This window comes from Oncorhynchus kisutch, linkage group LG13 (genome assembly GCF_002021735.2).
Source record: "Oncorhynchus kisutch isolate 150728-3 linkage group LG13, Okis_V2, whole genome shotgun sequence".
Lineage (NCBI taxonomy): Eukaryota > Metazoa > Chordata > Actinopteri > Salmoniformes > Salmonidae > Oncorhynchus > Oncorhynchus kisutch.
This window is the reverse complement of record NC_034186.2, coordinates 62,093,723-62,110,547: the sequence shown is the minus strand read 5'-3', so window position 1 is coordinate 62,110,547 and position 16,825 is coordinate 62,093,723. Positions and strand designations below refer to the sequence as shown.

Sequence of the window (16,825 nt, the reverse complement as noted above, 5' to 3'; positions counted from 1 at the left end):
GATACCAAGACCAGAAAAATGCGAGTCCAATTCAAGACCATTAATTGTGTCAAATCTCCACCATAATAAAAGCTCAATGTCCAGTATTTCTGTGTTGATATGTATTCTTTAGGCATTCAGAATGGTGAAAAAATGTGGGCTGAAGGCAAATAGAACCACTTTACAAATGATCACAAACCAAACAGGTCTATAATAGATGAAAAGACAAAATGTGTTACAACTTCCCTCAGTTTCCCCTTACTAGTGAGCATGCAACTTTCAAACAATGTCCCATACTCTTCCCTACCAGCGAATAATTTCTGACAAGCGCGACAATATTTGAGGATACATTTCTATGAATGTAAAGGACATTAGTGTTATGAGTAAAGTAGAAAGCCCAGGTTTCAATAGGCAATAAGATATTAATGTGTAATGAAAGGAGTGTGGCTATTTGGCCTGGCGAATGGGAGCTGATAATTATTTATCATGAGTTTTTTCACTCTGCTGTCTCGGTTGGTCTCAGCAAGAAATGATGAGTCCTCACTGTCTGAGACAGAATCAAGACAAAGTAAAAATGTATGTGACACCGAGACAAGACAGAGACTCTCAATACAGATGTAGGATCTTCATTTGATCACTCCTTTGTTGCTGAGAATGTACCTGCACAGCAGGACATTCAAACTTGTGTATTCAAGGTTTAAAAAGCATTCTAAAGTTATTTCCAGATTTGATTTGCCCTAATGAAGAATTCATCAACCCATCAATTCATCAACCCTGTCCATTAATTATAATCCACATAATAATTCACATTTCCTGTTGCTGCAGGATTATTTTACTTCTGTTGCAAACTGGCTCAAATTAATATCCTACATCTGTATGTGGTCTCGAGACCAGACTGTTTGGAACTACTTAACAACAATACAAAACACAGCGGAATATAAAGTGGACAATATCATGTGGGAGGACGATGTACTTCTTTTGAAGCTTAGAATCATTAGCTTATTATAATATAGATCAGAGCTCTATTACTAACAAAAACAAGTTTTGTTGTTACAGGAAAATGCCTGATGTTCTAACTACAATGAGAGATTTTTAAAATAAACAAAATAACTTATTACTTAACCGTCTTCTGTTTATATTTTAGGACTTTGGGCATTCCTGATCCTTAGGGTCCCTATGATCATACAATTTGTACTGTAGATGTGGTCTGAGGGGGCTCTCGCATTGGGGACCAACAATCTAGAACCAACAAAGAACCCAGATGACATCCTTTATCCTGCCAATGAAGAACAGTTGGGCATTTGTAGTTGGTGGGACACACTACACCAGCTAACATCAAAGTTAAGCAAATAGTATTATAGACATCTATCTGCTCAGGACCTTGCTTTTTAAAGGAAGAATATGACTTCTTCCGCCATGTCCAGACTCTAATTGCATGTTTTAGTCTCATTGCTACCTTCTACGCACTTTTCTACCTTTTTGTCTCAGTACTCTGCTAACTAAACCAAGTGTACCTGTGGGATACATCATGTAGTTTCACCTAAGAAAGGAAGAAAGAAAGCCATAGTGTTTTTTTGTTTGTTGACAGAACACAAAATTCAACAGAAAATGTTTGTTGCTGCTGACCACCTACAGTATAATCTGCTCTGCCTCATCATGCTGTGCCATGTAGACAGTGTTTATGAAATATATTTATTAAGCTATTTATTACCTATTCATTCTAAAAAGCACAAATGACGGAGTATGAATGTACAATTAGCTAGAAAAACAAGCTGTGAACTTGTCCGTTACAAGCCAATCATCTCTCCCATGGTCCATTTGTTGTCACAAAATGGCAGTACGTCACTATGCCTTGGGACCAATGTCAAATTGTATGTGTTTTTATGTCCCATCAAATTAAGGAATATATTTTGCAAGATTTTAAGAATATATATTTGAAAGTAGTGTCCTTTTAAAAAAGAATAATACTTTGCCTTGGACCATTTCGTATTGGTACAAATATAGCTACACCTACTCACCCCTAGATCAGAGAATAAGCTTAGAGACGAGTGACTCGATTGATTTCACTAGAGATGTACTGTACAATAGTGTAAACACTTGGTAATAATAATTCTTCTTACTTCCTTCGTCCATAAAACCAAACACTTTTATATGAACTGACAACCATCATTTTACACACGAAGAGGAGCCCTTTTGAACACGAGCAGCATTTAAACATTTTAACAAGGTTTATTTTCTTGTGTTCATTCATGTGTACTTTCGTAGCAGAGTTGTATACCATCATGCTTTTGATGAGAGATAATCACCCATTTTCATGCTCTGCTCATTTTCTAATCTGTCCTGTGATGTGGTGATGCATTAAAAAGAATTGTCTCCAAACATTGTGACACTTTTGTATCAAAAACAAAACCTGACTTGTAGCCAGATACTCCTGCCAGTTTCTCAAGCCCCTTAAAGTTTTGCTTGGCGGAAGACTATTTTCTTTCTTGTTTCTGCATGAAAAAAATCATAATGTATTGTTTTTGCCTAGCAAAAAAAAAGTTATAAATTATGCCTAAACAGAGGTCATTGAGAGCCTTGCTCAGATGGAATGCAGTCAAGGTTGGTTTCATCTCTCTGTGCAGAGTCCAGCATGTTTCACCAAACAGTTCCAACATTGGTGCGCTGTGGAACAGTGCTCGGATCAATTCCATTTCAATACTAGTCGATACAGCAATTGAATTAGGAATGAAATTCAAAAAGATCAATGCTGTACACATTGAGGTTTGGTCTGGGAATGGAGCAATGTCAAGCGAATCTGGAAGTGATTTACAGATACTTTCCAACAATTCTAAGACAAGCAATTTTGAGGTAGACCTGAGAGTTTCACACCAGTGGAAACAGTGTCCTACCTCTGAGGCCTTGATGCCCATCGTGTCCTGGCAGTCTTTTACCAGGCTCACCTCCTTTTCCTTTTGGACCTTTTATTCCTGTGGAGTAGAACAGAGATCATGCTGAATTCAACTCTGAAGCTATGCCACTAAAAAGGTGCTCCACTCATTTTCACTTGAATTAGCCTTAGTGATCAGGGTTAGTTTACCTGGAATCAAGTTTGGAAGAACTGTCTATTGGTTGGATTTACATACCTCTATCACGCTCTGTCCCCTTCTGACCATCCACTCCTGTGTCCCCTTGGATGCCCCTGCCTCCTTTGACTCCAGCTTTGCCCGCTTTACCCTGAGAGAGAGAGAGAGAGGTCAACAGAACGTATAATTTGGAATAAAGGCCTTCCTTAGTAGATAGGGGTTGGTTTGGGGGCTGTGTGACTCACGGGTTTGCCTGATTCTCCAGTTGGTCCCCTGGTTCCAATAAGTGTGCGGTTGTTGATGGGGCAGCCCTGGGAACACTTGACCCGGATGGAAGCTGCATACTGGGAGATCTGGGCTGTCACCACTCCTTTACACAGCTGCAATACCTGCTCATCTGTCAGCCCAGGGCCCTGAGGTCAAAAAGCTGGCAATCAACCAAGCAAGTAATCAATCGATCAATCATTCAGTAAATGTTCTTGCTAGATATGTGTCAATGTAAAATAAGGGGGAGTCCCTTCCTCCAGGCAGACTGGAGTTGGCTCCTGATACGCACAGGGGCACCTAGCACTCCTTTAGGTCCAGAGCAACCTTTGAAGCCCAGGTCACCGCCTGGACCTGGCTCTCCTCTGGAGCCTGGGATGCCAGGGGGTCCATTTAGTCCAACAATGCCATCAGGGCCGATGGTACCTCTCCCCTTGCTGCCATTCAGAGATGAGGGGAAGGAGAGAGACAGACAAAGGGGGGACATTGTTCAGTCACTAAACACAAAAATTCACGATTTAAACTCAATTTCACTACTTGTACCAAATCAAATAATTTAATTCTCAATACTTATACCTAATTAAAGAATGTAATTATCAATTCTTCTACTTGATTAAAACAGTTCTCTTAGGATATTATGATATAACAGGAACTCAACACTACAGTATGTGCTGTTGTATCTGCTGTCATCTAGGAACAGCATAAAGTGTCAGTATTGTGGTTTTTACATGACATAAAATGAGTTGGGGTGAAAAAACTCATACTTTTACAAAATGGATTGTAGAAACCTGTCCTTTGTCACCACGTGCTCCAAAACTTCCCTGTTTGGAAAGAGGAACAAACATGTTTGGTAAGAAGAAAAACAGTCCCACTACATCAATGGAAACAGGAAGTAGATGTGAGAGTGACGTAGCCTCGGCATTGTCAAATGATCACCGTGTCTCCTTTCTCTCCCTTCACACCAGTTCTTCCAACCCCACCCTGAGGAAGGAACAATCAGCACATTAGATAAGTCAGTAAGATGCCATGGCAATGATAGGACTGCTTATTACAGCTTATCAGTCACAAAGGAAAGACCCAAACATAAACAGTAGATGACCAATACACATCCACTTTCACTTACTGGGGTGTGTGTGTGTGCTTGATTAACTGTGAGAAATCGACTGGTAATTTAGCAGTGTGATGGGGAATGTAAATAAAAGGTTACCTTCTCACCATCAGGTCCTGTCTCCCCTTTGGCTCCCTAGAAACAACGTATTAAATCAACAATTGTATAATCACAAAAGTCAATGATGATAATTGTAGTGGTAATGACAATGTTGGAGTAACGACATATACACACAGGCTGGGCCTGCAGGCCTTTAGGTCCTGGTTTCCCTGGAATTCCTGCATCTCCTCTCGCTCCTTGAGGACCCTGTAATATGAAACACACACATAGGTAAACTGCTGCAAATACACACACTTTATAATGAGAATCTTTGTTCAAAAAGAGTAATTTTGTTAAATTTCAATGAATGCCATAACATCTCTGACAGTTTTTCTCTTTAAAAAAAAGAATATTAAAACCAGCATGACCATCTGTGGTTTTACATGACACTGAAACCTTTTTGGGGACTTTACTAACATATCTGTTACCTCCCTTGTTTAAATGTCAACAATGTCACATGGGTGTCTGTCCACCCACACGAAATGCTCAAGCAACATTACCACCAACCCCGGACTGTCTTGTCTCATTACGCACACGTGGTTCCCATTCCCCCTGATTAGCAAGTGTATATACAGTGCCTTGCGAAAGTATTCGGCCCCCTTGAACTTTGCGACCTTTTGCCACATTTCAGGCTTCAAACATAAAGATATAGTTAATACTTTGTAGCGCCACCTTTTGCTGCGATTACAGCTGTAAGTCGCTTGGGGTATGTCTCTATCAGTTTTGCACATCGAGAGACTGACATTTTTTCCCATTCCTCCTTGCAAAACAGCTCCAGCTCAGTGAGGTTGGATGGAGAGCATTTGTGAACAGCAGTTTTCAGTTCTTTCCACAGATTCTCGATTGGATTCAGGTCTGGACTTTGACATTCTAACACCTGGATATGTTTATTTTTGAACCATTCCATTGTAGATTTTGCTTTATGTTTTGGATCATTGTCTTGTTGGAAGACAAATCTCCGTCCCAGTCTCAGGTCTTTTGCAGACTCCATCAGGTTTTCTTCCAGAATGGTCCTGTATTTGGCTCCATCCATCTTCCCATCAATTTTAACCATCTTCCCTGTCCCTGCTGAAGAAAAGCAGGCCCAAACCATGATGCTGCCACCACCATGTTTGACAGTGGGGATGTTGTGTTCAGGGTGATGAGCTGTGTTGCTTTTACGCCAAACATAACGTTTTGCATTGTTGCCAAAAAGTTCAATTTTGGTTTCATCTGACCAGAGCACCTTCTTCCACATGTTTGGTGTGTCTCCCAGGTGGCTTGTGGCAAACTTTAAAAAACACTTTTTATGGATATCTTTAAGAAATGTCTTTCTTCTTGCCACTCTTCCATAAAGGCCAGATTTGTGTAATATACGACTGATTGTTGTCCCATGGACAGAGTCTCCCACCTCAGCTGTAGATCTCTGCAGTTCATCCAGAGTGATCATGGGCCTCTTGGCTGCATCTCTGATCAGTCTTCTCCTTGTATGAGCTGAAAGTTTAGAGGAACGGCCAGGTCTTGGTAGATTTGCAGTGGTCTGATACTCCTTCCATTTCAATATTATCGCTTGCACAGTGCTCCTTGGGATGTTTAAAGCTTGGGAAATCTTTTTGTATCCAAATCCGGCTTTAAACTTCTTCACAACAGTATCTCGGACCTTCCTGGTGTGTTCCTTGTTCTTCATGATGCTCTCTGCGCTTTTAACGGACCTCTGAGACTATCACAGTGCAGGTGCATTTATACGGAGACTTGATTACACACAGGTGGATTGTATTTATCATCATTAGTCATTTAGGTCAACATTGGATCATTCAGAGATCCTCACTGAACTTCTGGAGAGAGTTTGCTGCACTGAAAGTAAAGGGGCTGAATAATTTTGCGCGCCCAATTTTTCAGTTTTTGATTTGTTAAAAAAGTTTGAAATATCCAATAAATGTCGTTCCACTTCATGATTGTGTCCCACTTGTTGTTGATTCTTCACAAAAAAATACAGTTTTATATCTTTATGTTTGAAGCCTGAAATGTGGCAAAAGGTCGCAAAGTTCAAGGGGGCCGAATACTTTCGCAAGGCACTGTATCTGCAAGAACCCTGGCTAACAAGTTGAATCAGCAATACAAAATTGGGTTTAATGATTTATTTACTACATACCTAACTAATTACACATAAACATAATTAAATCATAACTTGATTATAAATTACGTCATAAAGGAAAACGTCCCTAGCGGGCGGAACAGATATGACAGCTTGTTACACAAAAGAAAAGGGGTTGGGTTTGAGTGAAAGAGCGGGAAGACTGAGGAACAAAGGGCGAAGCTGTGCTATCGTAAATACAGTATCTTATGCATTCTAAATTACCGGCCATTTGGAAAAGGAAAATGCAATAAATATTTACTCTGAGCTGCGCTTCGGTAGGTTGGTGGTAGATGCAAGGCCATGTTGCCCAACCGAGTCCTTCGTTCTTTGAAGAATGTCTCTGCTGGTAAATCGAATACGTTGTAGTAACGTCGTTGTGTGGTAGACGGGATACTCTGTCTGTTCCTTCCTAACCCTCGTTTGCAGCGGCGGTTGCTAACTCAACGGCTAGGAGGTATCACTTCTGTAGTGAATAAGAGTTCAAAGTTCATACCATTCGCAACCAAAGCTCACGCTGATGTTGGCTTCGTTCTGTAGTTATTATCTGAACCATTCTGACATCGGACCGTCGTCCTCACGTCCTCGGAACAGGAGGTTATATTGTCGTCAAGGGCTTATATGGGAAGGGAGAGGAAGGCGTGTTTGAAAGGTTTTATAGCCCATGTCCCTTCACAGGGGCGGGCCACTGATTGAGCAGAGCCCAATCAATTATGAAAACCCAAATCACACATTTTAGAAGCTAAAATCACATTTCATCCCATCACAAATAATTTCATATTCAAACATTTAAATTGAATAACAATTCCATGTGAATCCAATAACTCTGTGTAGACTTTCCACTGTAGAGTTTATGTCATCTTATCATTGATGAGAATGTCTCAGATGACAACCGAACTGACATCATATTCATTAAGTACCACCGCATATGTTCAATTGTTCGGATTACGAGAATATAGTTCATTTCCCCCCACCTTCTGATGTTCCCAGAATCTCTACGTTAACCAAGGGTTTTGTAAATGTAACATCAGTAGGGTAGAGAGAGGAAAAAGGGGGGAAGAGGTATTTATGACTGTCATAAACCTACCCCCAGGCCAACGTCATGACACTGTACATTGCCATTTCTCTCTTCCATATTTGTGGTAAAAATTTTAATATAACAGTTAGCTACAGTAGATGTTAGAGATGTCGAGCAATAAAGCAATAAAGCGCTCAAGGTTCATCAGTTCATCTTGGGCTTGGAAGTGATGAAATGAACTGGCAATTGGAGAATTACTGGTCTGAAATCCTAATGATATTGTGCCCATGAGGAAGGTACTCACCTAACCTGTGGGACCAGTGTCAAAATGAACAAGGCAAAAAAAATAAAACGTTTTTTTATAGTGTCCACTATCTACTCTGTAATGTGTTATTGGTACAGAAATACATTTCTTGTTGAAGTTACAAGCTACACTTAGCCCTAGATCAGACGATAAGCTTTGAGACAAGTGATTACATGAATATGTTGATATCAAGCTTATTATTATTGTGCAATAATGTATTGAGTGCTATGATCAGACAATTGTCATGAAAAAGGTCACTGTTATTGTATATGACCCATATCCATGCACTCCTCATGTCCAATCTGTCCTGTGATATGGTGACGCAATACATTTTGTTTAGTTATTCTATAGTATTAAATGTTTTTTAACTACATGGAATTTCATGTTTGTAAAGGATTCACGTGTTCAATGTTTAGATCATATGGCTTAACCTGGCTTCCATTTTATGCTGTGTGATGTTACTTTGTAATGTGTTTGCCGATGACAGAGACCTCACACAATTGTTTGTCACTCAAAAGATTATTAGCAAAGAGGGATTTATTTATTTAACTATTAAAACAGCTATCCAAAAATTTAATTGTGATCATCCCAATAATTGTGATCATCCGAGCTCAAAATTTGCACATTAGTCATTTACGTCACCTGTCAATGTTGTAAAGTCAAGGTACAGTATATAACTAAAATAAAACATGACAGAATGTGTCTTGTGAAATAGGTAGATTTGTTAAAAGCCATTTAGCACCTCGGACAGCATACATCAGATACAGTTAGTTACAAAATTATTTACAAGGCTTCTTTATTTTCAATGTATCCACAGAATTGCTGATCATGTTTAAAAAAACAATACAAGTTAATTTTCTGCCAATTACTTTTCACCAAAGCCCACTTTCATTTTGCTTAGAGGAAAATTACACATTGGTCATTTCCCAGTTCAAAGTCAATGTCGACTTCAATTCCTGGGTTGACTCAAATGTAAATGGGATTAACCTCCACGTTGCCATGGAGCAACACTCCAGAATGACCCCTCATCGTGGACCATTCCTGCACCCCTTCCTGAAGCTCCTTATTGAGGTTAGATCTTGGGGCTTAGATCGTGGGTCACTTCAGCAGGCCCTGCTGCTTGCGCATCACAGGCGAGTGGATGCTGCAGACGAGCAATCATTGCTGGAGAATTGCTGTTCTAGCCTGACTTTGTACTGCTGTTTGGCTGCCTGAGTGAAAGGGTATAGGCTACAGTTTCATTTCTTTGAAAAGCCTACACATATTGGTTCTATAGTCCTGGCCAGAGGGTTGTCTGCCTCCATCTGCTCTAGAGGTGAACTCTTCTCCTGGAAATTACAAGTATTGGGTTGTTAGTTTACCTGAAATGCACAAGGTCCTCTACTCTGACAATTAATCCAGAGATAAAAGGGTAAACTTAGTTTGTTTCTAGTAATCTCTCCTCCATCAGTCTTCTGACTTTATATGGCGTTTGACAACCAACTTTAATGTGCATTACCACCACCAACTGGGCTGGAGTGTGGATCGCAGTTCATCTTTCAATCACCCATGTGGGTATATGCTCTGAAAAACCAATGAGGAGATGGGAGAAGCTGGACTTGCAGTGCATAAAGCGTCTATTTTAGCGCCTGGCTACGCAGGCGCTCGTTGATGCGCGCGAGCAGTTTGGATGAAATTGCTGAATAACAGATATGTGTACATTTATTTTGCCACGCTCACAACGCAAGCGGTGTGGTCAGCATGATAAGACTCGTTGCTCAGCTTCAAATGTGCCCTAGACTTTCTCTGCATTTCCTCTTTACGTTCAAGTATACAATGAGCCCAAACTAGCAGAACAGGCTCTCACACACAGACATGTTTTATGGAACCCTGTCTCGACCAGTTTGGCCCCAGAGTGTAAATCAACATTAAATCTTTCTTCTCAAGGGGTGCATCTAGAAGTGGTTCTTGTGGATACTTCTTACTCCTTTGCAATAACATATTCCTTAGGATGACCTATGGTAAAAATGAGGATTATTGAGTCAATAACTGTAACATTTCAAAGAAAATTAAATACATGAAAACCATAAAATGTTTGTTTCTTTTATCTGTTAAAAATAATAGAGGAACAGCTGACAGTGTTGTAACTCACATAGCTGATGGTGAATATCAGCAATGCCGCCACAATCCCCACAATGGAAAGAACTAGGATGGTATCCCTTTCTTCTGATTGGTCTGTGGACTCAAGGCAACCTGCAAAACAAGTACAAATCCACAAATCCTTGAGCATCACTGGAAATGTTTTAAAAGATGAACTCTCTGGATCCAATTTAAAACACCTACATACATTATACAGTAGGTCTACATACCAAAACAAGCACACAATGAGAATAGAACACACTCACCTGTCACTCTGAGGTGAACCTGCCCCTCCTGGTTCTGCTCTCCTACAGGTGCTGCCAGGAGACACTTGTACCTCCCGCTATCAACAGCCGTTACATTGGGCAGGAAGATATCGAAAGAATTATCAGCCAAAAGTTCCACTTCACGCTCCAGACCGGCGTACCATTGGGTGGTGCTTTTAGGTGATGATAGCCTCTTCATCAATAGACCAGACTCCTTATTAGAGGGCTCCTCACCCAGCTGGGAGAAGAGGGTTTGAGGTTACTATATGCCCTTAACAGCTGGTCTGGGACCAGTGCTGTATGTTTTTGGCATATATTGCACTTGTACAGAATTTGGTCAGATGGTTCATAACACAGTTTGTGCTATCACAATAATAGAAAGCTTACCTTGTACCACCTCACTGCCCGGTACTGGACCCCAGGCTTACATATTGCTTTACATTTCAGAATTGAGTCCTCTCCACAAACTGACTTCACCTCTTGTGTAGGCCTATCCTGTGTGAGGCCACCTTGCACAGAGGCAGCTTTAGACAAACACAAGGTAAATCGTTATTTCAGGTGAGCCTGCCTCATTGGAATATCAAATTCATTGTTAAAAATAAATGACAACATACCTAATATGCAGACGAGTTGAAAAAGCATAATTGTAGTACACAGCAACGAAGATGACGATTTAGAACAGGAGGGTAGCAGTTTATATACTTCTCGAGAGAGAAGTTAAACTGGGATTTCCCCGACTGCGTCACATTCTGAAGTGCGCGTGCACTCCCTCCACCCACATGACCGATTGCGAATCTGCAGACATGAGACATGCTCACCACCGTTCTTTGCAAAATAAATGTACACACAATATACCCACATGGGCGATTGATAGATGGGTTGAGGTCCACACCGCCAGGTGGTGGTGGTAATGCACCTTAAAGGTGGTTGCCAACCGCCATATAAAGTCCAAAAATAAGAGATTCTTAGAAATGTACTAGGTTTACCGTTTCATCTGTAGGTTAATTGTCAGAGTAGAGGATCTTATGCATTTCAGAGATATTAACAACCCAATGTTTATATCCCAGGGTAAATTAGGTAGCTAAATTGGCATGAATGTTTCAGGCGTTTTCCACGTGCGTGTCCTGATCAAGTCTGGTGCGGATGGACAAAATTAACACGTGCACATGGATGTACGAGCGCGCCGGCTCTGTCATCATGAGTCAGTGGAGATATGATGGCGATGCGTTGGCTCATTCTCCAGATGTGTTTGGGTATGTTTTTTTCCAATGAATCTGGCGTTAAATTTAAAAGAAACCGGAATTTTAGTTACTGGGAGTCGTTGTTATTTCAGAACGTTAACTCAATACTTTATTTACCAGTTTATTAGTTGTAGCCTATATCATTGCATCATATCCTGATTTGTAGAAGGCAATTAACGTGCTTGTAATGTATGGCCGTAACGTTAGTGTCGTGCCTATGATTTTCTTTCTGTTGAAGAAGGTGTTAAAATATATAGAAATACAACATTACAATATAGGAAAAATATTAAGATAGGTCTACACTATATTAACCTTTGGACTGGTTTTTGCTACCTGAAAGTGAATGTTTGGGGTGGGGGAATTCCCAGTGAATTCCGCGATCAGACTTCCTCAATTAGATTTGGTTTATTCGTAACGTGTCGAGTGGGTCGTTGGAGTAATTATAGATGTCTGTGTCAAATTAAATAACGTCTCTTATAGTGTATTAGGTATTTCAGTTAAAAGACAATCATGGAAATACACACTTCATTGACAAGTATGTGGGCACCTGCTCATCGAACACCTCATTTCAAAATCATGGCCATTTAATATGGAGTTGGTCCCCCTGTTTCTGATAAGATGTTGGAACATTGCTGAGGGGACATGCTTACATTCAGTCACAAGAGCATTAGTGAGGTCAGGCACTGATGTTGGGGATTAGGAGTCTGCGTTCCAATTTATCCCTAAGGTGTTAGATGGGGTTGAGCTGCTCTGTGCAGGCCAGCTAAATTCTTCCACAACGATCTCAACAAACCATTTATTTATGGACCTCGCTTTGTGCACAGGGGCCTTGTCATGCTGAAACGGGAAAGAGCCTTCCCCAAACTGTTGCCACAAATTTGGAAGCCCAGAATTGTCTAGAATGATATTCTATTGTGTAGCGGTAAGATTTCCCTTCACTGGAACTAAGGAGCCATGCCCGAACCATGAAAAACAGCCCCAGACCATTATTCCTCCTCCACCAAACTTTACAGTTGGCACTATGCATTGGGGAAGGTAGCATTCTTTTGGCATCCACCAAACCCAGATTCTTCTGTTAGACTGCCAGATGGTGAAGTGTGATTCATCACTCGCGAGAACATGTTTCCACTGCTCCAAAGTCTAATGACGGCGAGCTTTACACCACTCCAGCCGACGCTTGGCATTGCGACCTTAGGCTTGTGTGTGGCTGCTCTGCCATTGATACCCATTTCATGAAGCGCCTGACGAAAAGTTATTGTGCTGACTTTGCTTCCAAAGGCAGTTTGGAACTCGGTAGTGAGTGTTTTCTTTTTGCAACATGTGTGACTGAAATAGCCAAATCCACTAATTTGAAGGGGTGTCCCCATACTTTCGGGCGTGTAGTACAGTTCACTCCTGGTACATGGTGATATCATGTACTTTTTGACCAATAGTTTTTTTTTGGCTTGTTTCTTCCATTTTTTTCTGTTTTTTCCTTTAACCAATGTATGTTAAAATAAATAGCTTAGATACAATAGTGAAAACAGATAAACAGTTCTACAACTGAACATCAGAAATCAACAAAGTGCCTACCCTGACACGAAAGGCTGAGGTATATGAATGGCGCTGGAGAGAATGGCTGCCGTTTTACAGTATCCTAACCAATTGTGCTATTGTGTTTTTTTAAAAGTTGTTTGTAACCTATTTTGTACATAAAGTTTCTGCCACCGTCTCTTATGACCGAAATTATGCCACTGTCTCTTATGACCGCTTCTCGAAATTAGGACAGCTATTACTCACCTCGTATTGAAAGACAATTTTTTTCTTTAACGAGTCGGACGAGAGGGATTTACTCCAGACACCCGACAAGGCCCTCATCCCCGTCATTTGCAGGAGACAGAGATATTGAGAATGAAGATCGGGAAGCCTTGTAAGTATCCGGTGGCGAGTGGGTAATTTGCCTTTGTAGGTCGGCTAAGAGGACCGATGGTAATCATTGGATAATAAAATAGACGAACTACAAGCACGTATATCCTACCAATAGGACATTAGAAACTGTAATATCTTAAGTTTCACAGAGTCGTGGCTGAACGACGACATGATAACATACAGCTGGCGGGTTATACACTGTATCGGCAGGATAGAACAGTAGCCTCTGGTAAGACTAGGGGTGGCGGTCTATGTATTTTTGTAAACAACTGCTGGTGCATGATATCTAAGGAAGTCTTGAGGTTTCGCTCGCCTGAGAGTATCTCATGATATGCTGTAGACCACACTATTTACCAAGAGAGTTTTCATCTGTATTCTTCGTAGCTGTCTATTTACCACCACAAACCGATGCTGGCACTAAGACAGCACTCAATGAGCTGTATATGGCCATAAGCCGTATAGGAAATTGCTCATCCAAAGGCGGTGCTCCTATTGGCCGGGGACTTTAATGCAGGGAAACTTAAATCCGTTTTAGCTAATTTCTACCAGCATGTTAAATGTGCAACCAGAGAGAAAAAAACTCTTGACCACCTTTCCTTCTCACACAGAGACGCATACAAAACTCTCCCTAGCCCTCTATTTGGCAAATCTGACTATAATTCTATCCTCCTGATTCCTGCTTACAAGCTAAAACTAAAGCAGGAAGCACCAGTGAATCGGTCAATAAATGAGTGGTCAAATGATGCTAAGCTACAGGACTGTTTTGCTAGCACAGACTGGAACATGTTCCGGGATTCTTCCGATGGCATTGAGGAGTACACCACATCAGTCACTGGCTTCATCAATAAGTGCACCGACGACGTCGTCCCCACAGTGACTGTACGTACATACCTCAACTAGAAGCCATGGATTACAGGCAACATCCACACTGAGCTAAAGGGTATAGCTACTGCTTTCAAGGAGCAAGACTAACCCAGAAGCTTATAAGAAATCCCGCTATGCCCTCCGACAAACTGTCAAACAGGGAAAGTGTCAATACAGGACTAAGATGGAATTGTACTACACCGGTTCCGACGCTCGTCAGATGTGGCAGGGCTTGCAAACTATTAGACTACAAAGGGAAGCACAGCCGCGAGCTGCTCAGTGACCCAAGCCTACCAGTCAAGCTTAATAACTTCGATGCTCGCTTCGAGGCAAGTAACACTGAAACATGCATGAGATCATCAGCTGTTCCGGGCGACTGTGATCACGCTCTCCGTAGCCGATGTGAGTAATACCTTTTTAAAGTTGTGCACATTTTTCAGGAACTTATTTTCGCTCGTGAGATCTAATTTCAAAACCATTGTTTTTATAATTTAAGCCATTCTGGAAAATTGATTTTAAAGCTTAGCTTTTGGGATCTAACGCAAGTTTTTAGGTCTCAGGAAAGGTCATCGCACTATTGTGACCACATCCATTAAACTGACACTAGTCAGTTTAGTATGCTGCATAATACAGTGGATTTAGGTTGAAATCATCCTTTCTTGATGTTAAGTGGATTCCCAATCCCACTCCTCATTTTCTTTGTTCACTTTTCAGTTTCAGTGTCCGCAGCCCCTGTAGAGGATAATCAAATTGCCTACATATGTCAGGAGGGTAATGTCACACTAGAAGCACCGTTTTAAAGAATTGGATGCCCAATGTGAGGAGAGCTGGACCATTGGCAAAGAGGTAAACTATTGCATATATGCTTATGACAAGTAGATACAATGTGAAGTCAGGCATTTTCTATTAGCATTATAATTTTTTCACATCTCACCATTGATAGTATCATCAACAGTATGCAGAGGGGCAGGGGCCATTTCAATTGAGACATGACATGTGATAAGATATTTTTCTTTCTGCAGCCCATTGCCATTTATAAAAACGACAGGGGTAAAGTAAGGACAAAGGATTACATTCCTCCATGCAAGGATGTGTTCTTTGGAAAAGTCATCCTTAGTAAATGTGCCAATGTCACATTAACTATTGGTTGCACCAAGGTAGGTCAACTTTCTGAATTACAATTCACCTTCCTTTCCTCTGTGTCTGCAAAGTACCAACATAGTACAAACCTTTATTTTTATTCACCCCTTCATTTTTTAGAAACAGGATGGGTTACATAAAGAGACCAGGATCCACTTCTTAGGTATGGTTTCCCCTGAAGTTATTGGTGTATTACACAACATATCTACCATTGAAATAAATATTAAGCATTGTTGTCATCATCATTGCTCATATCACTCTTTTTGCTACTTGGGGACAAACGCTATCGCTGCCACCGCAAACGCTCAACTAGCTCATTATGGTAAATTATGCTTTTTTTAGACCATGCACTACATTTGGATTGTACTATTATCAAAATAGAATATACTTTACAGCTGCAGATGATCAATTTCTATAACTATCAGAACAAGTTTTGTTGCCACAGGGAAATTATTGTTCTTTTAATTTTATTACAATGAGAGATTTTGAAATGAGTGTTAGACAATCAGCATTTTTCAAATAATGCAAATAATTAATTTAACAACTCTTTTCTTTTTTAAATTTGAGGACTTTGGGCATTGATGATGCTTTTGGTCTTTTTGATTGTACTTTAAATGTCATCTGAAGGAAGCTAAAGCAACGGGACTCCAACGATGTTGGTCTCACCCAGATGACACCCCTTAACATCGATCCAGCTGATAAAGCACAGTTATGCCCACTTTTTCAAAGTTAATCTACTATAAGCATGATGTAATTAATCTAAGGGAAACAAATGACTTCTACAGCTTTTAGTTGTATGGTTTTTGTCTCATTACTGTTTCTTTCTTTCTTATGACCACCCATTTTTTAACACCTGTACAGAACATAGTAAAACTCAACCAAGTAAACCAGTATGATGGGTGAAGTTCACATCTTTTAACCTAAGAGAGTAAGAAAGTGTGTTGTGTCTTAAATGAAAATTCAACCAAACATTTCTCACTGCTGACCACTTACAATTAACTGCACTGTATCATCATGATTTCACCAGAGAGATGTATTGTACAATAGTGTTTAACACTTGGTAATAATTCTTACTTCCTTCGTCCATAAAACCAAACACTTTTATATGAACTGACAACCATCATTTTACACATGAAGAGGAGGCCTTTTGAACATGAGCAGCGTTAAACATTTTAATAAGGTTTATTTTCTTGTGTTCATGCATGTGTACTTTCGTAGCAGAGTTGTATACCATCATGCTTTTGATGAGAGATAATCACCCATTTTCATGCTCTGCTCATTTTCTAATCTGTCCTGTGATGTGGTGATGCATTAAAAATAATTGTCTCCAAACATTGT

The 16,825-nt window shown here is 40.4% G+C and overlaps 1 protein-coding gene and 2 long non-coding RNA genes across 3 annotated transcripts; 1 reads left to right on the top strand and 2 right to left on the bottom strand.

The window, feature by feature from the left end:
- Window positions 1–4,247: 4,247 nt before the first annotated feature.
- On the bottom strand, window positions 4,248–4,766 carry LOC116353115 (uncharacterized). The gene is made up of 3 exons (XR_004202492.1): window positions 4,651–4,766; window positions 4,516–4,551; window positions 4,248–4,289 (listed from the first exon to the last, which is right to left on the bottom strand). It is a non-coding gene; the product is annotated as an uncharacterized LOC116353115 (long non-coding RNA).
- Window positions 4,767–8,469: 3,703 nt separating this feature from the next.
- LOC109901981 (CD83 antigen) lies at window positions 8,470–11,520 on the bottom strand. Its single transcript, XM_020498021.2, has 6 exons — window positions 11,321–11,520; window positions 10,949–11,129; window positions 10,722–10,858; window positions 10,335–10,572; window positions 10,082–10,182; window positions 8,470–9,945 (listed from the first exon to the last, which is right to left on the bottom strand). The coding sequence occupies exons 2-6, from the start codon at window positions 10,974–10,976 to the stop codon at window positions 9,793–9,795; spliced, it is 657 nt and encodes a 218-aa protein (XP_020353610.1). The 5' UTR covers window positions 10,977–11,129; window positions 11,321–11,520; the 3' UTR covers window positions 8,470–9,792.
- A 13-nt stretch (window positions 11,521–11,533) lies between these two features.
- LOC109901982 (uncharacterized) lies at window positions 11,534–16,819 on the top strand. The gene is made up of 4 exons (XR_002256808.2): window positions 11,534–14,749; window positions 15,062–15,193; window positions 15,370–15,504; window positions 15,608–16,819. It is a non-coding gene; the product is annotated as an uncharacterized LOC109901982 (long non-coding RNA).
- Window positions 16,820–16,825: the final 6 nt, after the last annotated feature.